Raw genomic sequence first — 27,968 nt, 5'->3', positions numbered from 1 at the left:
TCACACACAGGCCTCAACATACACACACACAGTGGGTCACAATTTGACTTTGGTACCAAACACTGAAGAGCAATGCTTTAAACGCCAGTATTTTAAAGAAAGAACAAATCGATAAAAATCACATCGTCTTATAGGCTAGTTATAACATAGGCTAATAGCCGCTTACTGCATGTTAAACATCTGAACATAATGCCATATTTAGCCCATTAAAAAGCCACACCAGGTATTACATATCCTATATTTCCACAAGTAAAACGTGGAATTTATGTTCCAGAATATACAGGCTCCCAGCTGAGTCAAACATGGAACAGTTAAAGTTGCTCTCAGGCTGCAGAGGATGTGTGTGTGAGCGCAGCAGAGAAAGCTCTTCCTATAAATACTTACATTACTCGACTTTTTCTAAAAATACAGATGGCTACACAATACTAAAGGAAATGCTGATTGACGGTGACTGCGGACCTGCTCAAAATAGACCTGGACGGCGGTGCATGCAGGAGACAGACCCGATGTAAGATAAATAAAACGTGACAGACATAGCCCACTGCTACTAACGAACAGATAAAAAATAACAAGAAAAAGAAATAATACCAAGAAGAAAATGTTTTTATTATGTTGGTCAAATAAAGCCTAAATGATAATGTTAATAGGAATATTCACAGCTGTAGCTTTTATGCAAACTTTCTAGCAACACATTTCACCCACACATTTCATTTCACCATCTGATTTAAATGTATTTTAAATGACATGTGGAATAAAACCAATAACATTTTCTTACCGAATTCAACAGACCGCATGCAGAAACTGCCTTCTTCGTGTTAAATATTTGGCCGACAGGGGACGCTCCTGTCCCACGTGTGTTTATGTGTGTGTACTAGGCCTTTATATGTGTGTAAAACCATAGATGACTTCATTTAAAAAAATGCTCTATAAAGTTGTACAGCTGTTTTGCTTTAATAAGATTACAACATCAATAAAAAGTAATAATAATAATAATAATAATAATAATAATAATAATAATAATACGCCTGCAAGCATTCAACACAACGATTTTTTATTGAAATTGTGAGACAATCAAAAAAAAAAAAAAAAAACCCGGACAACCAGCATAAACAAGATACTTTCATCTTTAAATATATTTTTGAATAGATATGAATGATGCGCCCGTAGGAGGAATTGCTTTGAGTGTCTCCTGGCTGGAGTGAAATAACCTGAGGTGTTTTTGAATCCATGTGGAGCTCTTTCTCTGTTCCTCTGTCTTTTGTCGGTAGATGCAGACTAAAACATGGCACACATGGCACACACGTCACCTAAAAATCAGCGATGCTTCATACACAGTTTTTCAAACCAACAAGCGCTAAATAGCTTTCATGTACAGTATATGTTCATGTAAAATGGGGTAGAGGAGGAGGAGGAGAAAAAAAAGAAGCAACAAGTTAAATTCGAAATATATACACGCTAATATACAGCCTTGAATAAATTAATACCAATTGCATATTCTTGGATCTTAGCTTTATTTACAGATTGTTGTTGTTTTTATCTTTAATTACATAAATAGTTCAGAAACATTTTTTTTTTCTGGCTTGAAATGATAAACGGTTCTCTCTTTCGTTCTTCCTCTCGCAGACGTTCACCTTCCATGCCTACTGAAATGATCAGTCCTGGGAAAAACAAGTTTTTTGGATGCAGCTTGAGATCTGCCTGTCGGCGTGATGTCCTGTTCAGGACTCGGCTCGGTATATAAAAAAACCAGGCCTGGATACTCAAATGCTTCAAGTTAACCGAACTCAACACACACACACACACACACACACACACACTCTCCACTGTGCGCCGCTCAGTCTGCGGAGCTGCAGGCTCTCAGGCAGGTTAGACCGATATATGGGGCCGATACTGGCCTTGTGTGGTCCACCTCTGATATAATGGATATGATCAAGTTAGATTGCTTAGGCCTATGTTTTTTGTAGTGGAATTGATCAGTGACAGGCCTTGACCGGAAGTGGTCATATTTTTTTCTTCTTCAATTTTTTTTTTTTTGAATGTGTTTCCATGTAGGCTATATATATATTTTTTTATCTTTGCATATTTTAGATATTTACTTAATTGTTAGTTTTGCACATTATTATTTTTTTTTAATTTATCAATGTATCCAAACTATCCCAGTGTTTCTATGGGGGTCAGCTTGTCTTCAAGAGCTGCTAAACCTGGGATTCAGCGGAGAGTTTTGGTGTCTGATGATAGTCGACATGTTGTCTGACAGGCTTTCCTCTCTTTCTAACAGGTCAGCTCTGGAGTGAAAACCTCAATACATGTGAATTTCGAAAATGTTAAGTTGAATTAAATGCACTAAGTGTTTGTCTATCTGCAGCTTTGTTCCAACAAATACCAGCTATTGGCCTTCACTGACCCATATCGATCAAACCACATCCCAGTCTCCCTAATGTGCTGTACAGGACATTTGCACTCATAGTCCTCTGGTATTCAAGCCAAGTGTTCATCCCAAACAGAAAGTCTTCATCACTTGGGAGAGTCTCCACTCGGGGAGGGCTCCCGCTTGCCCTCCAGGCCGCTCACCAGTCTCTGAATGCTTTGCAGCTCATTCACTGAGTCCTTCATGGAGGTTTTGGGAGATGCGGCCCTCCCGCTCAACCCACCTGTCTTATGGTTGCTGTGGTGCTCCGGGGCTGGACTGGTCTCCCTGCTGCCTGGTTTGGAGGATTCGGAGCCTGGGTTGAGGCTGCCTTGCAGGCCAGCGGAGAGCAGGCTGGAGCTCTGAGGCAACGACACTGGGAGCTGGTACGGGTTGAAGCGGAGCCGGGGACGTGACGCACTCAGGAATGGGTTCCTGGAAAGTGGGCTGGCGGTGCTGGTGGCTGGGAGGGTTGAGGCCGAGGCCGCCGCCGCAGCCGCCGCCATATAGGTGTAGGGGTATGGGAACAGACCTCCAAATGGAGGCATGGGGATGCCCTGGAATATGAAAAAGGAAAGACTTAGTGTTACATTTGTATACATCACTATTTTCAGTCAAGTGGTCAAATAATCAAATTAGTGATACATTTTTCCTACACACAAACAGCAACAAAACACTTCAGTTTCTTAACATTATTTAAAACAGATTGAAAGTATCAAATTAAAAGCAAAAATATGTTTCTTTAAAATAATAAATAGTTTACTCCACAGAAGCCTGATAACATGTTTAAAAAAATAACTTGAGTGTTTTTATTATTAAATCCTCAAGTGTCAATGGTAATACTTTCATAAAGTCCTACATGTTTGCATGCAGCAAATACATAACATTTTGCTTCACTGATTATGCTTTTCAACACTAAATAAAACATAACAAGTTTACATTAACAGATATAGTCCTAAAGTAAAACTTGACACCTAATCCCGTCTACACTCTCAACCCTAAGCTCCAACTTTCCTGGGTTATGGTTAAAGTTAGTCTGCTTGGTGCTACAGGTGTACAGGCAAACTTAATAATTTATGGATAACCTTCCTTACCTGAGAGGCGAGCATGTGCTGGGACAGATGGAAGGGAAAGGGGTTGGGCGTTCCTCCTGTGCCCTGGGCGGAGAGGCTGCCATTTTCCAAACCATTTACAGAGGCCAATAGATGCCCCATGCCCATAGCAGAAAAGGCTCCAGGGGCCATGGCAAACTGCCCGGGGTGAAACAACAGCGGTGATCCGGCGCCCAGAGGGTTAAAGAACTGCTGACTGTGTAGGCCAGACAGAGCCAGGCTTTGTAAGTGGCCTGGGCTGAAGTGCGAGGGGCTCTCGGTCTGGACCATGAGAGGGGAGAAGGCCTCCTTAGTGGCACTAATGCCTCCGGCCTCTGAGTCCTTTGTCAACACGTCCGTGGTGTCCTTCCTGTGCCTGCCCTCCGCTTTGTCCTTCTCAAGGTTTCTTATACTGAATAAAGAGTCATCCTTCTTTTCTGTGCTAGGCCTGTCCCTGATGCGCTCCTCACACCTGGAGCTGTAGGGGGACACAGGTTCAGGTCCCGGGCTGTTGGAGCCAGTGCAGCGCTCGTCTTGATGCTCCAGCTCCTGCTCGCTGTCAGTGCACGTTTTATCATCTACAACACAGGAATCACATAGGGAAAAAAAGAGGCGTAAGCAGAGTTTCTAACCAACCACCACATGCCCAGCCATCCCAAAAAACACACCAATAACAGGCTTATGTTGCCATATAGTGTACACACTAGGATAGCAACATAAGCCTGGTGGGAGCCAAATCCAGCCTGCACATTTCAGACCATATGTTCACTCATTAGGAAATTTACATTTAGCCTGCATTTTGAATGTAGATTTATTTTAAAGAGAAATACTTTATATTTGTATTATTTGTCTAATTGTGTAAAGCATTTTAACCCATTTTAATGAATAACACAGCCCATTAACCTAATACTGGCTAACACTTATTTTAGTCTTGTCATATATATTAGTTTGATAAATTAAGGGTAGTTAAAAATAGTATGAGACCAAATAAAAACCAAAAGCAGATACAATTTAGGACATTTACTTTTAAAATAAATGGAACTCAAACGTTGATAACCTCAAGTCTCACACACTATGCTAATATTCTCAATTAGAACATTTAAGTTAAATAGCATGGGGTATTTCATTCAAAATGTAAGTTGATTTCCCTATTTACATTCACAGCTCTTACATATATGTTATGTATTTGGCTGCCAAACGCTGTCTTTTCCTGCATCATAAACTTATTGTAAATAAAATAATTTAGCATATTGTAATTCCATGAAATAAAGCCTGTACAATTGATTGGTTGACAGGCGTACCCTCACAAGTCCCCTAGTGATATGACGTTTTAAACGTCGATTCGATTGTTATAGGCCTATTGTTGTACGCGACTGCATCTTGTTTGTCTAAATTCACGCAATCACACAGGCCTGCATACATTAATAAAAAAAAAATTATATTTCTGTTCAACAGTAATTGATTATCCTTATGTTGCTGATTAGTTTCCTTTACCAGGTTACAGTCATATTTTAGCCAATTTCACACAATTTTAATTATTAAATTCTAAAGTTTTAAGTGATTGCAACCGCACATCATAGTCATAGCTATCATGTTAAAGGCTGTAGTTATCGCACACTATCGTTAAAGCTCATACCGGCTCATTTATGGGCACAAAAAATAAACAATAACGTTTCTCACCTCGACTGGGCCTGCTGAACCTCAGCGGGCTGGTGTCGGCTCCCAGCGGGGAGTGGACGGCGTCCCTGCCGGTCGGAGGCTCACTGGACGAGGCGTCTGAGTCCGCGCCTTCCCGGTCCGCCTTGCATTGGTCCTCATACATCCGCAGCGACGGCATGGTTAGCTGTTTCCTGTCAATTAACAATGACAATAATAATTCATGGTGGTTTGGGATATCGGAACGCTGTGACACCATGACCTAACAAAAAAATAAATAAGATGGAGGGCACACAGATAGGCCTGACACACAGGTGTTTGGCGGCAGTTTGATAGACTATAGCTACCTTTTCTCTCTCCTTCCATTCCCCGTGTCTCGGAATCCTTTGGCGAAAGGGTTGTTGTCAATCTTCAGCTGCGTTATCTGTCAAAAATACAAAGGGTGTTGGAGGAATGGAAGCAGATTAACAACATGGCCTATAGGCTAGTCCACATTGTCTTCACCTGGCCCATATTTGGGCCAACAACGCGTTTGTATTAACACACACAGAAACCAGCACGTTGGACAGGAGCCACGGTAGGTCTCGGATTTGCATTATTAATAAAAGCGTAATGATGGGGCGTTATCCTCATAGCCCCCTAGAGAGAAATTCTGCCACGAAATATTCCTCTATGGGGCCACACAAGCCTCCGTTCCCCCAGAAAAAAAGGCTGAGGAAACAATACTTGAACAGATGACTATCATATCAATAATTAATAATGCGGTTTGGATCACTGCTTCTTTACGATATGTCCTGATGTGGAAGAGGCCGATATGTCCCCACGTATACGGGGGCTCGAGGCCTGTATGGCTCTTGCAGGAGCTTCTTGTGGAGGCCCTGTGGCCCTTGAACAAGAGCTTCAGGCGGTTGCTATTTGAGCAGAGAAAGGGTCTTACAGCATCTGTCCACTGTGGCTGCGGGGTGACCAGCCTTTTAAATGCCCTCTAATCGATGGTGACTCTTTGCAATAAACTTTTACAAGACCCCCCCCCTCTACCCGAGCCCCCTGGACACAAGCTCCAATTAGCTTCATGGAGTCAGCGGAGGGGCTAATAATGCCATCAAATGTACACATAGGCCTACGTAACATCCAAAACCTCAATTTAAATATGGTGGGTTTTTAAATGTCAAACATTTTATTAAATCCCCCCAAAAACGGAAGCTGTCCGTGTCAGTTTTTGAGAAAACAAAAAATAAGCACGCCTGCCTTGTTTGCTGTTGCGTCACAACTAAACAACACAACCTCCACATTTGATACGCCTAATTTATTTACTTCTGGTCAAGGTAATAGCCCATGTATAGCCCATGGGTGGCAAATAACATACACAACACTTAGCTGCAAATTTGAATTCATAGTCAGAAATATATGCTACACCCACCACGAGTCCAGGCAAAATAAAAAAAAAAAGAAAAAAAAAAAGCAAGTGGGCCATAGGAGTCCTCTGCAGGGAAATTAGGCGACCTACAAAATCAGATTAAGTCTTCGGGGGTTGGCGGTGGGGGGAGGGGACGCATGTAGGACATTTAGGCTATTATGCAAAATATAGCAGCCATATTAGAGGCAGTTGGGTGTGAACAGTGACTCACCTTGTCATTTTGATATGCTGTCACAGCCACGAACTCGGTCTCCGGGAAGACGTAGGTCCTGAAGGTGCTGTAAGGGAGCTTCAGGATGTCGTTGGCCCGCACTATGTGGAACCTGGGCTGGTACTTGTGCATTGAGTTCAGGATGGTCTGGACCAACACACACAAACACACAGCTTTGGAGTGAATATAATGGCATTTGATGTCTCTTTGATGTTTTCTCCACATTCAAAGTCGACACTAGACCAAAATCTGTTGACGCGGATCATCCAGCGCATTGTTATTGATGCTGTTATAATTACTGTGTGAGCAGACTTGTCTGTAATTAGTGCGGGGCAAAGGGAAAATCCTGACCAGGCCACACATGTTGTCATGGGGGTTCAGAATCACAGCAAAAATGTGATTTGATCCTCTCTTATTCATTTAAAATTTGCCCCAAACACTAGAGTCACTTTACAAGCCGTGAGCTTGGAATTATAGCTCGAGGGTCTCGTGGCTTTTGACATGCAGAGCACCAAAGACTTGACATGCATTTACACATAAAATATATTTATAAAATTCCCCCAAAAAATACGCCAGACACAAAGCAGGAATCAAAAGTTCACTATATGTCCATTCGAGATAAAGTTAGAATATTAAGATAAGAACCTTAGAACGTAAACATGACACATAAGGAGCATATGTACAAATAAGACACGTACATTATTAGAACTCCTGCCTGTAAGCGATTGCAAATTATTTAGACTGATATGTAAATGTTGAATTTGTTTCCAGTCGGATGCTCTGCCTTTCTCAAACATTTATCATTTGCTCGCAAGCAGATTATTTTTTTTAGGGTTGGTGCATATTATTAAACTGGCAAAATGGTGTAAAATAGCCTACATGTTAAACTGCATGGGGTAATATTTTGGATTAAAACCTACAAAAGACACTCCAGCTTTCAGACCATACACTATGGGCCCTAATGTTACACAACACATTAGCAACAGCTCAGATATTATGTTTTGTATTTTTTTAACGATACAACCGCGGTTAAAATAAAGAATAAAAAGGGCAAGGGTGACAATACAGTCGTGGTTCAGGCCCTGAGCTGCTGCAGAAAGCCGGGCTTGGGTTTGGATATGGAGGCAATGAAGAAAATGCAGGTTGATACTATTCTGGAGAGCTACAACGAAACATAAGCTCTGTGTATGTCAGCGGCAGTGGGAAGTCAAGTGGCGACAAAGTGTCAACAGCTTTAAACGTAAAGGCATTCAACAACAAAAATGTAAGCTACTCATCTTGTAACACATAGGGCCTATATTCTATCTTGAATATTCTATATTCAAGATTATTTTGTAACGCATTTAGGCTATGTTCTAAATGTATTTATTTGTCTCAAAACGTTCTAGCTTTGTTCACTTGTATTTATATACTTCATAATTTCCCTGCAGTAGTTAGAATTTGGATTCAGCACACGCTATGTGCTCTGTTTTTTTTGTTTGTATTTTTCATTTATTTTCCATTTTCCCCTGGCTGTTTCCTATTATTATTTTGCTACTGCAACGACCCACTTTCCCCATATGCTTCATAAAAATTTCATCTGATCTTAAAAACACCCTGCTTCGTCTGTTCAAACAGCAGAAACCTCATGCAGCATGAATAGGCTATATATGGAAAAAAATGTTTCTGCTCAGGCGAGAAGAAACTCTTAGTATACTTACAAATCCGTGTTTGTCTGAAATGTTGTTGGTCAGCTTGAGTTTATGAAAAGCAACAGGCTTGGCCATCCACTGCTCGCCGGTGGCCGGGCTGTCCGGGTGGATATACATCCTCTTGGGCATCTCCGGGTCGGCCTTGCCCGCCACCATCCAGCGGGAGTTGTGGAACTTGTAGCGGCAGTCGTCCGCCGCCACAATGTCCATCAACAGGATGTATTTGGCTTTTTTATCGAGTCCATTTATTCGCACTTTGAACGGAGGGAACATCCTCCTGCAGAATAAAACACACAGGGAGTCAACACACTGTGGTTCAACCAAAACGCAACATCATATTATCATACAAGACTTGAACATATTTGACAAAAGAGGCACTGAAGGCAACGCGGACGCAGAAAAACACGCCGCTCTGAAAAGAGAAAATATTGTAATTGTCAGATATTATTCTCCAGTGTTGCACGCAATTAGGCGACAGCAAAACCATAGTGTGTGTGTATGTGTGTCTGTGGTGTCTGTCCGCCTGTGTGTGTGTGTGTGTATGTATGTGTGTGCGTGCGTATGTGTTGCCGTACTACAAATCTGAGCAGCATATTTATGACCACACCACTTCACGTCCCTGCTTTTTGAAGTGACAGCCTGTTTATAAAATCCAGAAGCCCTGCTGCCTCAACAGAATGCCGTTTGGGAGATAAAACCTGACTAAAGCCCAGGTCACATTTTCCCCCGAAAATCCCAAATTGATCTGTCTGGAAATCATAAAATATCATAAATATGTAAAAATAAAATGACTTTTTATTCATTTACTTTGATAAACGAACTGATGAATGAGTTTAACTTCCACATGTTAACACTTATGAGAGAATATATTTAATGTAGGCTATAATGCCATGTAAACATGGAATGCTTTTGCAGTATTCTCTAGTTTTTTTTGTCTGTTTTTACTAATGGTAAAACAGGTTAATAATCGGTGGGGAAATAAAGATATAATAGCATAGGCCTGACGCACGCCATTAAACAACGTGAATACATGGCTTTTAGCTGTTCTAAACTTTTCAGCTGTGGCTCATTCTTCTGCATACAGATAAACTGACGTTTCTTTTATTGAAAATAATGAAATTCTCGGTAGGCCTATAGCTATATGTATTCTCGGTATATCCATGAGAGGAATTATAGTTCTGAGAAATTCTTACCTTCCGGACTTGGTAATAACCATCTCCGTTCCGAGTTTATGAAACTGGTCCCAAAGATCCTTGGCTTCCAGTGTAACTTTTGGGTCGTCGTCCACTTCCTCCTCGGGCTCCAAGCTCTTCATGCTGCGGAGATGAGCCGCCTGATGGTGGCTGAGGGCCGGGTGGAGCCCAGCCTCCGCCGCCCCGGCCAGGCCGTGGTCCGTAATGGGCTTGGTGAGTGCCCCGGGAGGCAGGCTCAGCGCCGGGAAGAAGGAAGGCTGCGCGGCCGCTAGAAAAGCGGACATGGGGAAGTCGGTCGGCCGGTGAGCGTGGAAAGGGTGATAAGCCATTGCAGTCCCTGTGAAAACTGGATCTCTCATCGGTGCATCCACAAAATCCGAAGTGAAATAATGGTTATTTTAGTGGTATTTCCCCCCAACCCAGAGCCAGTGTAGGTCCGCGCTTCGCGAGTTTATTTCTGTAAAGCTGTACAGAACAGTACGGCGCCTTGTCAAACACGCAGCGCGTTATCAGGCTGAAGAAAATAGCCCAGAGTTGCTGTTGATGTGCTTTTCCTTTGGTTCCTTCGCCGAGTCCTTCAGTAGAAGCGGCGCTGTGACGGCAGAGCCCGGCTGCGCTGTGTGCGTCTCAGAGAAATAAGCTGTTTCTCTGCTTCAGTCATCCCACACTGACTGGAGAGATGTGGCCTCGTTCACTGCAGATCTGTGACTATCTCACATGTCCTTCCTGCCTCCATCTCCAACACTAATGAACCAAGCCCCTTTGATTGCTGATTTTACGCTTTCTGGACCAATTGTGGGCCCCTATAGGCGTGGTTCTGACAGCTCCGGCCAGACTCTAGGAGAGGAGGGAGGGGGGGACAAGAAGGTGTCGGAAGCATTAGCAGTAAGAAAACATGTCAACAGAATAAAATATTAACCAATGACAGGAAAGATCGGGAAATCCCACCCCCATTTCCAAGCCAAACACCGGGTCAGCCCTCAGTTCTTGGCCGGTGGAGGCATCACCTCTCTCGGCTTGCGTTTTTACAATGTCGCCTCCGGAGAAACAAGCCTGTCCACCGACTTACTGTCTTAATACTCACCTTAATACAGAGGAACAGCTCCAGTTCTCCACGTTTACCATTGTCTTTTAGAACAACTCACAACAGTAAATCCACGTCTCGCGGCTTATGCTCTGCATTCCGGAGAGATTTATTTCAAAGAGCCGCTGCTCTCTCGGTCGTTCTCTATAATAACAGACTTGCAATTATTCCATGTTATCGGCTGCTTTGACGCTTAGGCTGGATTTGCCTCACACTAGCCCAGGCTATCCATGTTAGCTGTCTGTATACTGACTTCAGCCTCATACAGCCCCGGCTTCAGGCGAGAGCCATTTATCCGTGCGTTTCCCTGATCGAGCTGACGGGAAGGCAGCGACAGCAGCGACAGCATCAGCAGCAGCAGCAGCGTAATAAAGAGACATGGCTGGAAAACACAAACCCAGATGCTACGTGGAGGAAAAGAGGAAACCAGATGAATGATGATGAGTGAATTTTAAGAGAAAAGTCAGACAGAAGGAAAGTGGTGAGTGCTCACTTCGATACAAACTCTTAACTTGTTTGGACGCAAATAAAGTTACATTTCTCGTAGACTCTGGCATATTTTGATTTTTATTTTAAAATTAGGCTAGGCCTAAAAAAAAAAAAAAATAGTATTGTCAGTGCAGTTAGGATATATTATGCCTGCTGTTAGTCTACACTGCTGTTTTGACGTCGTGGTGATTTTTGTATCGAAACAGTCGCGGCGATGAGATGATTTAGTGCTCAGTCTCAGAGCTGAGGGCAGGCCGTGGTAGCGTGTAATCTCCGACAGGTTGTATTTTGTCAAACCAAGGACAGTGCGGGACTCCGGGAGCCACGGGCCCCCCACCCGCCTCCCTGCACTCCGCTCTGCTGAGCTCCTTTAGAGCAATCCATTGCCGCAACTCTTGATTAACTTGGACTCAGTTTGTTAAAAAGCCGCTCGGCGCCAGTCGGCTGATACAATAATAAGAGCCACAATAAGAACAATCTCTTGTCTCTTTATATTTACCCTGAAGTCGTGCATGTGCGAGCCCCTCCGGCCCCCTCAACAGCCTCATCTGCGGCTCCGCTCCACTTTTCTGTCTCGGTCATGACTCGGTGTCAGATGTGATTTCTTTTTTTCTTTTTGGATAAACAGCTGCTCTCTCCGGGCAGGAAGGACCGTGTTGTAAGCCACAGGCGTCACTTCGACAAAAACTTAAACAAAAGGAAAGTGATAATCCTTGCGAATAAGACTGTCAGAGACAACTGCGCATTTCCTATTAACCCCTGGTACTGGCGTTTCTGCGGCTTCCGCTGACATGCATAAAAACTCTACTGGCCATTGAATCATATTTATAATATTAATACATCAAATTCACCCAATTCTTTTCCTAATCGGTCGCGGCAGGACTGTAAAACTATTAAATTAAGAGACAAAAGGTGCAAAACTGAAATGTTTTTTTTTTATTATTATTATTATTCTTAAATGCGACCCAAAAAATGCAACTCCAGAACGTTTCAGCAGCCCGCGTGTATGTGTGTGTGTGTGTGTGTGTGTGTGTGTGTGTGTCAGATACAGCATGTTATGTGATTTAGGAGCATGCAACTGTTTGCACATCTCCGCTATGTTACACACTTGTTGCTCGGCTTCCATCAGATTGATACAGCCATGCGTAAAGAGTCAGCAGGCCAGACAGGAGCCGCTACAGCACAACAGAGCGCACTATACCCGAATGAAGCCAAAACGGTTTCTACAAGCCCCGGAAACACATCAGATCAGACACAAGTCCCTGGAGCATCAACTGATTCCCACAGTGGATGCAGTCAGTGTTTAATAGCATTGGGGGAAAAAATGTATTTTCAGTCAACCAGGTGTTGGAAATAAATGCCAGTGAGCATCAACTTCACGTGGGAATGTCAGATCATCAAGCGTGTCTTGCACATACCTCACAGTTTTCTTCAGACGTATTGTGGTGTGTATCTGCTATAATTTGGCCGGACAGCTGACTTGTTTGGAATGCTGCACCTTCCGAAGGTGCAGCATTCCAAACAAGTCAGTTATGAAATGACAGAGATGTAGGAGTGCCGTGGGAGCGGCGGCAGTTTGTCAGAGTTTTGAAGCTCCATGCATGCATGCTTTACTGGGTAGAAACAAGATTAGCAACATATGGAGGTGGATAACGGTTTTTCTGCCGGAATACTCAACTGGATAATTGTATCAACAATGCTTGTGCAAATTAGTTACCATTTATTTGTTCTGTGCCGTCAACGGTACAGAAATCTCCATTACGCGCGATTTAAAAGTCATTAAGTCGAGGGAGGACTGCTCCGTAGATCTACATAGAAGGGGCACTGTGCTGATAGATTATATTCTACGTTAGGGATTAATGAAAGCAGACAGTAAATGTGTTCCTTAGACTTGTTCTTTGGAATGTGTGTGTGTGTGTGTGTGTGTGTGTGTGTGTGTGTGTGTGTGTGTGTGTGTGTGTGTGTGCGTGTTTGTGTGTGTGTGTGTGTGTGTGTTTGTGTGTGTGTGTGTGTGTGTGTGCGTGCGTCCTGCATCATCCATGAAAGGTGAAAGATCTTGAAGTGTGAAATGAAGTGTGAAAACATATCTAAAAACAGGAGCATATTCAGAAGTGTTGTTCTCCTACATTGGTAGTTTAGATAATTTATGATATTGACACGTTTTTCTTATTGTCGTATAAATTAGTCAAAACAAGCAGGCTTGGAATCTTAAATTTGAGACATGTGATGTAAAGAGTTGCCAGTCACCCTGTAAGCTGGGGTTGTATAAAGTGAATTAAATGCTTGCATGACGCTTTGCATACAGTAGGAAGTTGACTTAAGTTTTTTGTGTGCCCTTAATCCGTCTGCTCAATACAACACAAAACAGCTGTATAAGTGAAAATGTGCGTAAAAGGCGTCTTCCATCCCAGTGATTTAGCCCTTGTGTCAGCGATCCGGGCCAAAGACGCTCTAATTACAACATAACGGGGCAGTTTTGCACCATATTCGTCTATAATCGAGTATTGTTATTTTCTTCCTCCCTTCGACATTGTTCCTTTCTTCCTTTTATCTCTCCATCTTCTCCTCCCATCTCCCTGCATCATCTCTCCGGCTATATTTAGCGGCTAGACTGAGGCCTTGGCGCCAGACCGTTTAAGACCTGTCAAAGTCCCTCATATTTCCCCTTGTCACATGGAAACCCGGCGACCAGCGGCCCTCTCTCCTCCTCCTTTTTCTTATCCTTCTCCTTCTCCTCCCTCATCCTCATCGTACAGCTACTAGCAGCCCTCCACCTCCTCCTCCTCCTCTCCTTCATCTCCTCCACTTCCTCCTCCAGCTCCTCTACAGTCCAGTCTGCTAAATGAAACATATCAGTTCTCACTTGTAGAAAAAGCAGAATGTTTCCACACACAGGCACACACGCACACGCGCACACACACACACACACACACACACACACACACACACACACACACACACACACACACACACACACCATGTGGAACAATGCAATGAAAGAGAAACGTTTTGGCACTAGAATAATACCTGAGGCATAACATCTTTTCCGCAAAATATATATATTATTTTTACTGGACATGAATTCATGACAAACTCAATCTTAAACACTCATATCCTTCCAGTTACCTTACAGCCCTAAAGCCTAGTTTACCTTCCTATTCTCACGTATCTGATCTGCAGCTACAGTGTTGTGTGGAGGCTGCGGGTGCGTCTGACTGACAGACAGGTAGACCACCAGGTGGGGGCGCTATAGTGACCCATGGGAGCCAGAGGAGAGTGACAGAGCTGTCACATCCACCGGCGTTACAGCAGCCAACACTTTGATGCCATAGACACTCACATAGAGTATATTCTGATCAGGTTTAGTGTCACAGAGCCTCATGGAAAGTTTTGATTTGATTTAGTGTTCGACTCTTTACATTGAACTGCTGTTCATACATTTTATAATTGGGATATTTTTTCAGTTATTTTAATTATGGTGAAATTGTGCTAAGGAGACTCGAGGACCCCTGAGTGGCCCTGCACCCCACTTTGCTAGCCGCTGATGAGAAGCAAAATCAATATGGCCACAGGTGAATGAGTGCATGACGCACTGCAGAATTGTGCATACGCGTGCGTGTATTTCTCCAGTGATGATAAGTGTGCCAAACACGATCACTGGATGTGACGTGCGTTTCCAAATTAATCACAATGCCATTAACTAACAGTAGTTAGTTAAGTTACTGTCTGAGTTTTCCCCCCTGCGGGCTTAATAAAAAAATCTCCTCTGTTGTTTGTTGCCGGTTGGAGTAGGGGGCGCTTTATGGGCACACATGCCCCACAGTGCAGTCAGGTCCCCTGTAGGCCTTGATGTTTAAAATCACCCATTATATATAAGACTATTTTTTCTTTTTGTGTATGTGCATCACATTTTAATAAAAGAATTTGATCCAATTCAATCACTTTCTTTAAAAAAATCCCTGTCATGTAAATCCTGTAAGGCTTAAAACGGCCTTTATAAAGAGCAGTTGTGGGTCCCCAAACTGATAAGCTGACACGGAAAATAACTTTTAATTCTAAAAGAGATTTTCAATTTGCAGAATTTGAAAATAGCATTGTTGCATTTTTGTATTCAGCCACCTCTCTGCAAATATATTTGAGAGACATATTTCAGGGATTCGCGAAAAATTATTTGTTATTATTATTTAAGATTATTCTTTTGTATAGGACAGCTGAAGACATGAGAGGGGAGAGCGAGAGAATGACATGCAGCAAAGGGCCGCAGGGCGGAGTCGAACCTGCGGCCGCTGCGACGAGAAGTAAACCCTCCTCCTCTATATGTGCGCGCCTGCTTTACCAGGTGAGCTACCCAGGCGACCACATTTTTTTTAAATAGATTAATTTAATCTGGTCAAACTGAGCAGTAAAAATCCGTGCTTTTAATGGGCTTCCTGTGTTGTTAACCTTATTGCATAGGCCTATACGTGCGAGTTTAAAGCAGCTACATTTTTTAAGTAAAAATCTACCTGCGCAGGTTTTAACTGGGCCAAGCAAATGAAAGAGAGGGATTACACTTACTGTGTGTTTGTGTTTTACTCAACTCATTCTTAATCAGGAAACGTTTAAGCATCGGCTTTTTAATATCATCCAGCTGACAATATTTATTACTATATTTCATGTTCGTTGAGACACATTTTTTCAAACCAGCAACATAATCTTTTGTGTGTTTGCAGATGTGTTGACAGCGTGGAGAAATTGAATTAGCAGCTGCAGCGCTGGGAACATTGAATCATATTAGGAGCGCAGCAGAGGAGCAGAGGCTACCTGCAGGCCGGAGGGAGAGGCTTTTTACCTCTGCTTTCATTCAGTCGGAGGGAGAGCTCACCCAACACGGAGGACTAGATCAGATCAGAAATCCTTCAACATGACAGAAAACTAAATGACATCCACGGAATATTCACAACTTCTCATCAAGACTAGAAAAACAAAACCATGGGGGGGGGGGGAGTCTTTAGTTTCGATTTCAACAGTTGGCATAGTCATGTCATATTTTAGTGTTTGATTATTGTCAAAACCCCAGTATAATCAGTATAATAACATTTCTAATTCTAAACGCCGAGACATGAATTTACCTAATGTTATGAAAATAATCAAGTTTTAACAAGTTTCAAATCAGCCTATGTTGCGACGAAATATGATTGCAAAATCGAAGATAATATTTTTCTTTGAGATCTAATTATTTGCGCAGTGAAAGACGCAGTGAAAATGAATGAAACATCTGCAAATGTGTTCTTGTGCAGTAATGTCACATAATTCCGTCGTTGGTCAAGTAAGTGAGTAGAATGGCGAGACATGAGTGGAGTCAGACTTCATCGCAATGCAAATAACCGCGCCCCCCCCCCCCCCTTTAAATAGTCAACTGTCATAATGTCTTCTATCAGATTATGTTGCACACTATGCATTCCTGTTTGCTAATTTAAAATGAAAGTGAGCCTATACATGTAGTAGCCTAAACTGAGTTCAGGTAAGTTGATCCGTGCTTCCTCTTCTGTACAGGTAAGTGCTTTATTAGGCCTTGTACAATCACATAACCCTAAAACAGCACTGAGAATGGACACTGATTAATGTGTTTCTAGAAGGATAAATATGGAGGATGAAACTGAAGCTGATCCAGAAAAAAACCCTGCTCGTGTTCCTGATTCAAATCATATCTCATTCCAATCTGACAGCAGCACGCTGCAGCTCTGATCAGTGAGCACATCTCCGGCTTTGTCTTGGACATTTTACACTGCACAGGTCTTGACACACTGATGGTGAGTTTTAGTGGTAACAAAGCTGTCTCTGTGCCAGTGGCTCTCAACGTTTGGTTCAGGGACCTCCTGATGGTGCCTATACAGAGGTGTAGGAAAAAGGGGCACGAGTTTAGTTTCAGCATCATTTAACCAACCAGAAATGTTCTTGATGAGAGTAAAGTCTAAAAATTAACCATACATATGTCATGTTTTAGATGGGTGTACAATTTAATAATGATTCAAAGATGAAAATGTTCATTCACAGTTATAAATGGATCTATCTGCAGTGTAATGGGAGGCGGGGGGTTAGGATCTATAACATAGACCTCCAAATGGCCTTGGGCCTTGTGCCAGTTTGTGTAAGTTTCCTGCAGCAGCTGATCAGCAACAAATCATTGAAATCATGTGATGCAAAACAGCTAATCTTTATGGCATACCTCTCTGAATTTGATTGTAATCATTCTAAATAATACTGCGCTCCTCTGGGTTTCTCAGTGAATTGTAATATTATTTATTTCATTTAAAATGAACTGAACTACACAAACCTTCTCACAACATGTATGCCATACAACCCATGTTGCAGTTCAATATGAAACATTTTCAAGGACTAAATCTGATGAAATGTATTTGAGGTCCAGGCCATGCAACCCCCCCCCCCCCATTGTTTTCTAAGTCTTTCCATTCACAGGGCAGACGTGGTGGAGTTTAAGGATTCACCGGCAGACGGTGTGATGGTGGAACATGCAGGAATCATTCAAGGTCCCACACACAGTGAACAGTGAGTTGCCCAGAAAACTAATTACCTAAAGTGTCTGGTGTAGTTGAGCTGTGACGTGAGGAGTCCATGCATTCTGGTCATTGGCGCCTCTTTTTTCATGTTTCCTACTTCTCTTTTTTTTTTTTTTATTTTTTTTTTTTTTAAGATTATTTCTTGGGCTATTTTTTATTTCATTAGATAGTAGGGCCACAGGACCCAATCCTAACCCAAAAACTCAGCCTACATGGGGCGCACGCTCTACCAGGTGAGCTACAGGTCACCCCAGCATGTCTATCTCATTCTTTTATTTTTGCAAGTCAAATGATTTGGATTTTTGAATGATTTTGCGAGGCGCTTATTTCCACAAATTTCTCAAAAATAGTTTTTAAATCACCATTTTTACACATCTATAACAAATCGAAAAAAAAACAAACAGTAAATGTTAATCTCCATAGAATTGTTTTATTTTAACAGCCACCTCTACATCCATCAGAAGACACTTCTTTAACTTCTAAATCAACTAGGTGGTTTTTCCCAAAACCATGTGTTCTCTTTCTGTGAATGCTACAATTCTCTTTATTTTGGCAAATCTCTAATAGTGAATGAGTGAACATTTATGTAGACATTTGTAAGCTATTATAGCTATTACTGTCTGCTCCTACAACCAATGATTTCCCCATGTTGAGCAATTTACCGTAATATATACAATAAAATCCACAAGTAATGGTACAATTGCACCATATTCTGGATTGTAAAAATGAAATCATAATGAGACGCCTTTTTAAATTGCATGATTTCTGATTACTGGCATGGTTTTTATTGGTAAAGCTATACGTAGCAAATTAGTCTATAGTCCCAGTCTTCTCAGTGAGTTTGCACAGCCCAGTGTTGTCAGCAGTTATAACCAAATGTAATTTGCTGTTGAAAAATAGAACTGCTGTGATGTTCCTGCTAATTTGCATTTGGATGTTTTTACTTCAGCACCGCTGGTCTCAGCAGAAAGAAGAGTGGTCATGCTGTGTATGAGGGCCACTGAGATCTCACAGTTTGGATAAGATTAGCAAGCAGCATAATTATATGCATCAGCATCAACTGTTGGCACTCGCTTTAAAAAACAACAAATGAGCATATTCCCTTAGGTCCAAACGCACGGGGAGGTATTTCTGCTGGTTTCTTCTGAGAAAGGAAGCTAGCAGGAGGTCTGGCAAGTTAAAAGACCTTTGAAAACTAAAGATTGTTACAAACAAATGTACCTGGTCGAGTGTAATGATAGCTTGTATTATTATTACTGTTCACTGGCAGGCTGCTGACCTGCTGTCACTTAACACAGCCAAGGCTAAACTGTTGCCATGGAGCCCACCATCTTTCAGCAGAGTAAATGTGAACGGAGCCTGCTATCATTCAATTTAGTGTATGCTAAGCTGCTAGCATCAGTATTAGTGTATGCTAAACTGATAGCTGACGCTATAAGTCAGAGTTGAGATGTTTCCAGTTAAAATACCCAACCTCTGGATCCGTTCTTGTTAATGCTAATTTACAAATTAACTGTTTGGCAGTGGTGGAATGTAACTAAGTAATTTACTCAAGTACTGTACTTAAGTACAAATTTGAGGTACTTGTACTTTACTTGAGTCTTTTCTTTTCATGCCATTTTCTACTTACTTAGAAATATTGTACTTTTTACTCCACTACATTAATCTGCCAGTTTTAGTTACTTTACAAATTAAGATTTTTGCACACAAAACACATGTAGATTATAAAATACAATGTTTTATTATAAATTAAACTACCCAACAATATATAGGCCACAAGAACAGCTGAAATGATTAGACCATTAAACAGTTGACTGACATAACAGTTTTGATCGTTTCCGGTTTCTAAAATGTGAGGATTTTTACTTTTAAGTACATTTTCCTGATTATACTTGCATACTTTTACTTAAGTAACCTTTTCAATGCAGGATTTTTACTTGTAACAGAGTATTTTTACATTGTGGTATTAATACTTTTACTTCCACCACTGATGTTTGGTTGTGATCCCATAAATTCAGGAGAATCAGTGTGACGATCACACCTTGCTTTGACTCCGTTTTAGTTGTTTTCAGTTAGTCCTAACATGATTTATAAGCGTTCAGTTTGCTGCCATGTTTCTCTTGTTAAAAGTTCACAGGTAGGGACTCTACAGGTTCCACCGCACATTTCCTATCAGGATGTTGGATGCAAGACCATGGAAACTTTCAAGTTTGCTCCATTTACATTTCAGGGAGCTGATTCTCTTATCCACAGTGACTTGAATCAGTGAGTAGGGATTTTATGGTTATGCTCAATGACTGTAACAGGACAAGTCTTTCCGAGTTACTGCTAGAATACACTGTTGAATGTGTAGAGTTCAGTATTTTAGAATTTCTACTCAAAATTAATACAGTTAACTGTGCCCAGGTTTTTCCCCATGTAATGCCATCCCAATGTCTGCTTGTTAGAAATGACCAAACGTACAAATTCATTTTAAACTGACATGATGTGTGTCAGTTTTCAGATTTTTAGTGTGTGGTGAAATACATTGTTATTTAACACTTTTTTTTTAAACATTTCAAAGGTGGCCCTGATGATCAAGTAGAATATTTCCTCCACACTTAAAATGTGTAATATTGTGAATATTAAACATTGTAAAAAGTTTGTTAAAGCATGCTGGAATTAAATAAAAAGTTTCAAGTAAAAACTGTAGTTTTTTTTCTCTACTCGTTGGATAATGCTGAGCTTTCCTCTGGATGAAGAGGCAGAGACACATCCTGCCAGCTGGAGCTTATTTCTACTTTATTCATAAGGGAGTCTTGCATATAAACCTAAGTAAACACATTTTGTAATGGTTCAGTTTTTTATGTATTCTGTTGTGCAACTCATACTGTAACAAATTGTATTTCCAAATATATCTGACTGGAAATACAGGCATACTGTTTTCAATTTAAAACTGTTGAATAAGTTATTGATTTAATTGTCTGTGCAAAGGTTTTCTGGCCATTTCCTCAAGTTGGAATATGTTCCATTGTAGCTGGGCAAGGACCCCTTTTTAATTTTATGGCTAGCAGCTTATGAACACATCGATGAGATGAAATAAAGCATACAAGGAATAATTCACTGCTAATTTGATTTAAAATAGTTAGTCCATTTTTTTTTTTTATCTCTGAGTTTTTGTATTTGAAGTTGTGTGCTGATTAACAGAGAAACAAACATGGCCTCTAGTTTCTCTCTCAGAACAAAGAGCCAGAGTCGCCCATAAAAAGTCCCTTTAACAGCACTTTATTGCCTGTTAAAAAATATGGTACTAATTACCAGTGGTACTATGTGCTGATGGTCACCGCCGTGGTTGAAATCTGAACGGCACAATTAGGAGCAATCAGAGTGAGAAAAAAGACCGACAGTTTCATTTCCTTAAGTTTTACTATGTTTTTTCTTGCATGAATGCTGGGAAAAGAAGTAAGTATTTTACAGATCAAGTCTTACTGCCAACAACAAGCATTTTCTCTGAATTAAAACAAGTAGATGCATGCCCTCGTTCAGTGACAGAACAACAACAGGCCATCACGACATGCAGCCAGTCCAAGGATTGTACATTACTATCATTTAAAATTATTTCTAATGTGACTCTGTAAATAGTGCATTTCAGTTTTAACCAAGACAAACATTCTGCTCAGAACAAACTAACAGGCAAAGTGGGTTTAATGAAAGAATTTCTGATTATCAATCTTCTTTGCTACGGGCAGAGCTAGTACATTTAAGGAAAATACATTTTTCAGAGATCTATCACTAGAGGCAAGAAAAAGATTTTGGTCAAAAGTTGCTAATGTACAAAATACATGACGGCTACACAAGCCTCCGCTCAATTAAAATTTACTATCTGGAAAGGCCGAGTGGGGAATATATCTAAATGATGTCAGAAACATATTTCAATTACACTGTAAACATCTAAATTACTTCGGCAACATATTATTAGTGTCATCTCATTACTGCATCCTTTGTCAAATGTAATTACATGATAATCAAAGGCATGAGAGGACCAAATTTAATCAAAAACATTTACTGAGAGGCCATAAGAGCAGCAACACACTCACGGGGAAGTGAGGGAAAAGGAGCTGCTACACGTCACTGACTGGAATAAACATTTTCTCTTTGTCGGCGCTCCGTTTTCTCATGGCTCATTCAGACAATAGGCACACCGTAAAACTTCAAACACACACAAAGAATGATGGTGGGCTGAGGAAACAGCAGACATCAGCTGCAGAGAGGAGAGGACGGCTGGTCTCCAACAGCGTCTGTGTCAACTGGCTTCTGATTTAACACAACGACAAGGTTAAAAGCAGGGTTAGATAGATACTGGTCGGTTATTAAAAACTCTGATATTGAAAATAAAAGAAGTTCCTCCCTGACCACAGGTGTATCAAAATACTCTATGTGATGAAACTTCATTTTATCTGCACTTTAGATTTGGTTAATTGCTCAGCGACACTTAAAATAGCTGTTAAGCTTAAAATAAATTAGTTTTCAAGAGTCTATAATAAATGTGTGTCTGTGTTTTCACCCAGACGTGAATGCAATTTAAGGATAAACAAAATGTAAAATGATTGGAAATCTGTACAAACTAAAGAAGCATCGGCAGCTTCATTAATAAAAATATCAGCCTTCACATCCAAACCAAGAAATAAAATCCTATAACTTGAACAGTTGGGATCGCACTGATATGTGACCAGTTGTATGAGAGGAGAAAAAACCCAAAACACAGTGTACAGAGAAACACAAATCCTAGACACAATTGGGTTTCAGTTCAACACACAAGTGTGCCAGTGTGATGCTGATGGGGGAGGCAGGCAGGTGGGCTGGACGGTGGCGGTTCTTCCTGGAAGAGAGGTGGGACTCTAGGGGAAGTTGGTGGGGAAGAGGCTGAGCGGCTGGCTCTCGTTGGTGGGCAGCGGGGAGCGGTAGCCCTCGAAGTTGCGTGGGATGCTGCCGCTGGTGGAGCCCGAGCTGTTACTGAGGGTTTCGATGCTGCCCTCCCTCTGCAGCTCTGCAGGGAGAGGGAGAGGGAGAGGGAGAGGGAGAGGGAGAGGGAGAGGGAGAGGGAGATTGTTAAATTGGAGCCATCAGGTGATCTGTTCACATGCCCAAAGTGTCTTCTGACAGATACTCTTTATCCTTATTCTGACAAAAACAAAATGCCCTCATTATTAGGGCTGGGTATAATAAACAAATACTTTTTCAGTACCAAATGAAAAGTGTTTGTTTGTAGTATTTAAAAACTGTGAAGCACCACGTTCAATGCTGTCTCACGTCTTGTTTGCATATTCTCTGATCAGATACAGTCCCTCCTGATTTAAGTCAAAGCTTTTTTTGACTTAAACCAATTTTAATTTTAATTTTGGCTTTTTTATGTCTGCTTGTGTAAAACATCTTTAAACACAGTTTGATAAGTTTAGCTTGTTTTGTTAAATGATGGAAAAAAAGAACTTAGAAAAACAAAAATGTCTATGTTCCTCAAAGTACGTATAAAAAACAAACCAAAAAATTGTATTGGTACATAAATTCAGGTATTGTATTGGCACCGGTACTCAAAAGCTCTACTCTACTAAAATTAAGGACAACTACTGGTGTCATATTTAAGAAGCAAACCAGTTTTAAGCTTGACACTAGGTTGCATGTACATGGCAAAACTGTTTAATGTAAAAGCTGAGAAAACACGCACAGTCATATGATCAGACAGGTTGTAAACTTTTGGAAGGGAAGGTGAATTGTAAAATGCGAAACTATCTCTTGTAAACATCCATCCCAGTTTACAGACTTTGACCTACTGTGCATCCTGTAGTTGTTATTACCAACATATACACTTTTATCATAACTGATAGAAATGATGATCAAAACTATGAAAATAAGGTCCAAGTTATAATAAACCAGAATGATCTTTTAACCCAGTATTTCAGCAGCAAACATACATGAACATATAAAAGCAATTTCAAACATATATAAATATGAGATGATTTTAAATTCCCATAGTTCCAAAGTGTATGGCAGCCAAAGAGGCACAGGACACTAAACATTTTACAGCATCATGACTAGATTGAACAGACAGTAGGAATAAAAAAGGACATTCTTTCCTATTGCTTTACCATGAATTACTAATCAGACCTCTATGAACCTGGATCTGTGTTATAAACAGAGAAAGTCCACATCTGTGCGATTAACCCACAGTATCAATGGACAGCAGTTATTCTGAGACACAACCAATCTTCTCCCAACATTCTTTGGGTGACAGAGCATTTCTCTGACATGCACACACTGCTCCACATCCCTCACTGTAGACTGACCAGGTTGCTCTGCTGACGATATCCCCATAAGGAACCTATTACTGTTATTACATGCTGTAAACCATATCCGCCGATATATGGACAGAATGGCGTGCACGTAAGTGGCAGCACGGTATTAAGACTGTGATGCATGTAGTGTATTGTGACGTCCATCAGGCATCTAGCTGTATTCAATCTGCTGCTGCCTGGCTGCTCTGCTGACAGCGGCCGACGCCCTGTGAATGTGCAGCAGTGTGCATCCATGACAGAGTATGGCATCACTGTCATCAACAAATTGAGAGCAGGATATAATAATGCACATACATGAGAACAAAAGTGCACATGGATACTGCTACTACAGGGAACATGCTGCTCTGGGGAGCGGGATGCGGCCAGGAGAAGCTAAGACGGCAGGCTTTTTGTTCACTTTGAGTATGGCTATTCAGAACAGCTATACAGATGAAAATTAGTTTTTAGCTATATCTGGTACGCTATGTCTATTGTGCATTGTCCATGCTAATTAAACAATAAATGAATAATTATATGAGTGCAAGATCATCCAATTCTGCAGGTTCTCTCCCAGCAGTCTGTTGTTGGTAGAAAATGTAGTGCAGTCCACTCATGTAATTTATTCTAACTCACGCTTTTACTTTGTGAAAGAAGTCTTAAGGCCTCAGTGCATCTGAAACCCTCTCCATCCACAACTTTTTGACATTGGAATTTGGGGGACTGGGTCTGAGAGAGGTGTGCAAGTTGTGAGTTGTGAGTTGTGAAAATAGGAAGGGCTTGAACTTCCCTCTCAGTGCAACACCGTGAATGCCTTAAAGTCCCAAAATGTAGTGAGTAAACTATAGAAATATGCTGTTCATGTTAAACCACAGGGAAATAAACTGGTAGATTACCTTGTGTTGTTTTAATGCATGGCTGTTTTTGGTCTGAACATGGCCTTAGTCCAAAAATCATTAATACATACTGGCATGATGGCCTGAACGAACATTAAAAAACCAGAGTAAATACAGAACCAAAATAAAAGCTGACATGCTCACTGTAGCTGCAATCTATTCTGACGTACGGTTTCTTTCTGGTATCAGTTGAAAACCATTTCCACTGCTGGAGTTTTTTACTGTGCCAGAATATCATGCAATGAATTCTTTCTGCTGTTTTTGAGGTGATGTTGAACTGCACACTGCTGTCTGTCAAAAACTGACTGCAGAACAAATCAGTGACGTTGCGATGAACAGGTCTAATTAGCTTAAGAGTCTTTTCAAATTCATACTGCACTGACATAAAACCACAGCGTGTGTTCAATACGTCCTGCAGATGTTCAGAGGCCAATACGGATACTGTCTTTATGGAGGGCATGCAGGAAGTGGGAGCTTCTTACTTTAGCCAAGGAAACCTAATACAAACCACACTGTTATTATCCCAGCTAACACGCAATGTGCCACACTGCGGTGTTATTCCAGCCTGGTGCCCGCCCTCCCACCCCCCTCCTGTTTAATTCCCCAACAGGGCAGAAATGCTTCAGTAATCCCAGACAGGGGTGAGGACTGCTGGTTCACAGTGCTCTGGGTTCAGATAATGTATGGAATTATCAGGCCACTTATACCGGTACTTTATTGAATGACATTGCTAATAGTTGCAAATAATCTTTTAACCAGGAAATTCCAAAATGTGTCAAGTTTAAAAACCTGTAAAAGAGAATTTGCATTTTGGCTCTGCAGCTCTCATATGTCTCCACTGAAACCCAGGATGATAATATTGTTACAACATAGTTGCAACTGCAATAGCAACTATGATAATAATGTATCATATGTCATCTGATGTCTGTCGTTGATTAAGTGGAATCTCTTGTGGAAAATACTTGAGGTTAATTTGCACCTAATAACACAATTTCTGTACTCACGCACACAGTAGCACAGCACACACCACAGTGCCGAGGTTTATCTGTAAGAATATGGGTCATCTGTAATGATATCATTTTTCCAGCCACAGATCCAGGCAAGCAGAGACAAGTGCTGGAGCCACTGCGACTGAGCCTCACCTCTCCTCTGCAGCCCTGCAACTCCATGTCTCAATGCCAACGTGACACCCAGGGGTCCTTCAGGAGGACCCAGGGGATCTCTAGCAAAATGCTGCTGAGCTTCTTTTTACCCATTAGTAACTCCTTAGCTAAATTCTTCCTGTCAGTCAGTAATATTTGATTCATTGCCTCCCTGTTAACTCTATTTCTTACATCACAGCTTCCATGCTTCCTACCACACTGACCGTAACTGCCAGCCACTTGCCCTCCCAGCTAGTCTTTTTGCCAACCCCAGATCTGCACTGTTGCTGTGTTATTGTAGGCGCTATAAGCTGCTGAACAACCCAGTAAAGCCCTAAAGGCCCTTTCTAGTGCTGCCTAATCCACCTCATTGTGTGACGCCTACCAGCTATTCAACAAGTCTTAACCTCTCACGCCCCCGACACAATCCCCCAGCACTCTAATGTTGGGGATCTCTTCCTCTGGGGTGGATGTCACTAGGTAAAGTAACATGGTTATTTACAAGGTGGTTTTGTCTGATGCGATGTGCAGATAATGCTGTTCTGGAGGAAGGACAATGAAGAAATGGAAACTACTGTAGGCTTTGACTAAAATGGAAAGGATGGCTGATCTGACCTGTCTGATAAATATTTGGTGCTAATATATAGTGGCTTATCTTTAAAAATTTAATTTTCAATGCCAAAAACGATATGTATTTGGAATTTGAAAGCTGATAGCAGGATCTTAAATGTGATTATATTTTGATATAATATGCAGTGTGTTGTCAAGCTTTATTCTTGTCAAGGAAAAACCTCACAAATAGCATTTGACCGTTATAGAGCACTAAATAAAATTTTCTTGACTCAGAAAGCTTATCGTCACGTGTATGGCCTAATCTTGGAAGTCATTCTGTTGTTGGTGTTGACTCTATATGGCGGCTGGGACTGGAGCTGTGTTCTGGGACAACACCAGTGGCCAGACTTCAAAAGAAAGAGCAAGTCAACCCAAGATAGGTTAGAAAAAGCTATCAGTAAAACAGCACTGGATTCCACAGCTGGAGATAACAGAGGAGTTTTTTCAGGCCAGAGATGGATGGAGGGAGGGGGTGGATTCTTGTCAGTGTTGAACAAGGAGGAAAACGTAGTTGTTTTTGGAGACACATCCTCGCACAATCCAACAGAGACACGTATAACAACACAGAGGCGAGTTAATACCTCATCAGCCTATCGGACATACAGAGGAAATGATCAGAAATAGTGCAGTCTGCACCCTCGGCCGTGGACAGGCCTTAATCCTCTTATACTCAAACACACACACACAGCTACATACAGTATATGGAGACATATACAGAGCACATCCTGTGGCCCTGACTGGCAGTGTGTTGGTGTGTGTCATGTGCATGTTGTGCTGAGCCTAGACTCACCACTAAGAAAGGATCAAAGAGAATACAAAGGAGCTCTTAATCAGAGGGTCTGTGGGTAGAGTCCCATCCATCCGTCTATCCATCCATCCATCCATCCATCCTCTCTTTCTCCGCCTCTGTCCCTCTCTCCCCCTGAGAGGCTGGGATGGGGGCAGTAACCCATAGCGATAGTATACTTGTCCCAGCTGATTGTTTTTGTGTTTTAACTTTAATCTCAGCGTTGGCCCCAGCTGGCTCTGATTAGTGCTCTCACGTCACATTCCAACCCCCAACAGTCTCCTACACACACTTACACCGAAGTGCATACACACACTTCCTATTTGAAAAATGGCTCACATACATATTGGTGTTGGCATTTTGGTTCCTTCAGGAACCCACCAACTAATGTAGATGTAGTCACTTTTATTATGTTAGGTTTTTATAG

The 27,968-nt window shown here is 41.5% G+C and overlaps 2 protein-coding genes and 1 long non-coding RNA gene across 5 annotated transcripts in view; 1 reads left to right on the top strand and 2 right to left on the bottom strand.

The window, feature by feature from the left end:
- Positions 1–1,492: 1,492 nt before the first annotated feature.
- Positions 1,493–11,969, bottom strand: tbx2b (T-box transcription factor 2b). Of its 3 annotated transcripts, none has more exons than XM_039821869.1 (8): positions 10,751–10,862; positions 9,667–10,503; positions 8,483–8,750; positions 6,783–6,935; positions 5,502–5,578; positions 5,179–5,348; positions 3,502–4,076; positions 1,493–2,964 (listed from the first exon to the last, which is right to left on the bottom strand). In XM_039821869.1, exons 2-8 carry the CDS (start codon positions 10,023–10,025, stop codon positions 2,515–2,517), a joined length of 2,052 nt encoding a protein of 683 aa, XP_039677803.1. In that variant the 5' UTR covers positions 10,026–10,503; positions 10,751–10,862; the 3' UTR covers positions 1,493–2,514. The 3 variants fall into 3 exon arrangements, with proteins under 3 accessions (XP_039677803.1, XP_039677798.1, XP_039677808.1); XM_039821864.1 differs by lacking the exon at positions 10,751–10,862 and adding an exon at positions 11,739–11,969 and having other exon boundaries at positions 2,515–2,964; XM_039821874.1 differs by having other exon boundaries at positions 2,515–2,964; positions 6,783–6,929.
- On the top strand, positions 11,147–17,924 carry LOC120572551. Its single transcript, XR_005641463.1, has 3 exons — positions 11,147–11,231; positions 15,446–15,578; positions 15,952–17,924. It is a non-coding gene; the product is annotated as an uncharacterized LOC120572551 (long non-coding RNA).
- Positions 17,925–21,185: 3,261 nt separating this feature from the next.
- Positions 21,186–27,968, bottom strand: part of bcas3 (BCAS3 microtubule associated cell migration factor) — a 338,917-nt gene continuing 332,134 nt past the window's right edge. The window contains exon 24 of the mRNA XM_039783695.1: positions 21,186–22,825. Coding sequence (XP_039639629.1) covers positions 22,677–22,825 — 149 coding nt within the window. The 3' untranslated portion in view covers positions 21,186–22,676. The remainder of the gene's footprint in view (positions 22,826–27,968) is intronic.

This window comes from Perca fluviatilis, chromosome 2, assembly GCF_010015445.1.
Source record: "Perca fluviatilis chromosome 2, GENO_Pfluv_1.0, whole genome shotgun sequence".
Taxonomy (NCBI): domain Eukaryota; kingdom Metazoa; phylum Chordata; class Actinopteri; order Perciformes; family Percidae; genus Perca; species Perca fluviatilis.
The sequence above is the reverse complement of the archived record's forward strand: the minus strand, read 5'-3'. Positions and strand labels throughout refer to the sequence as shown.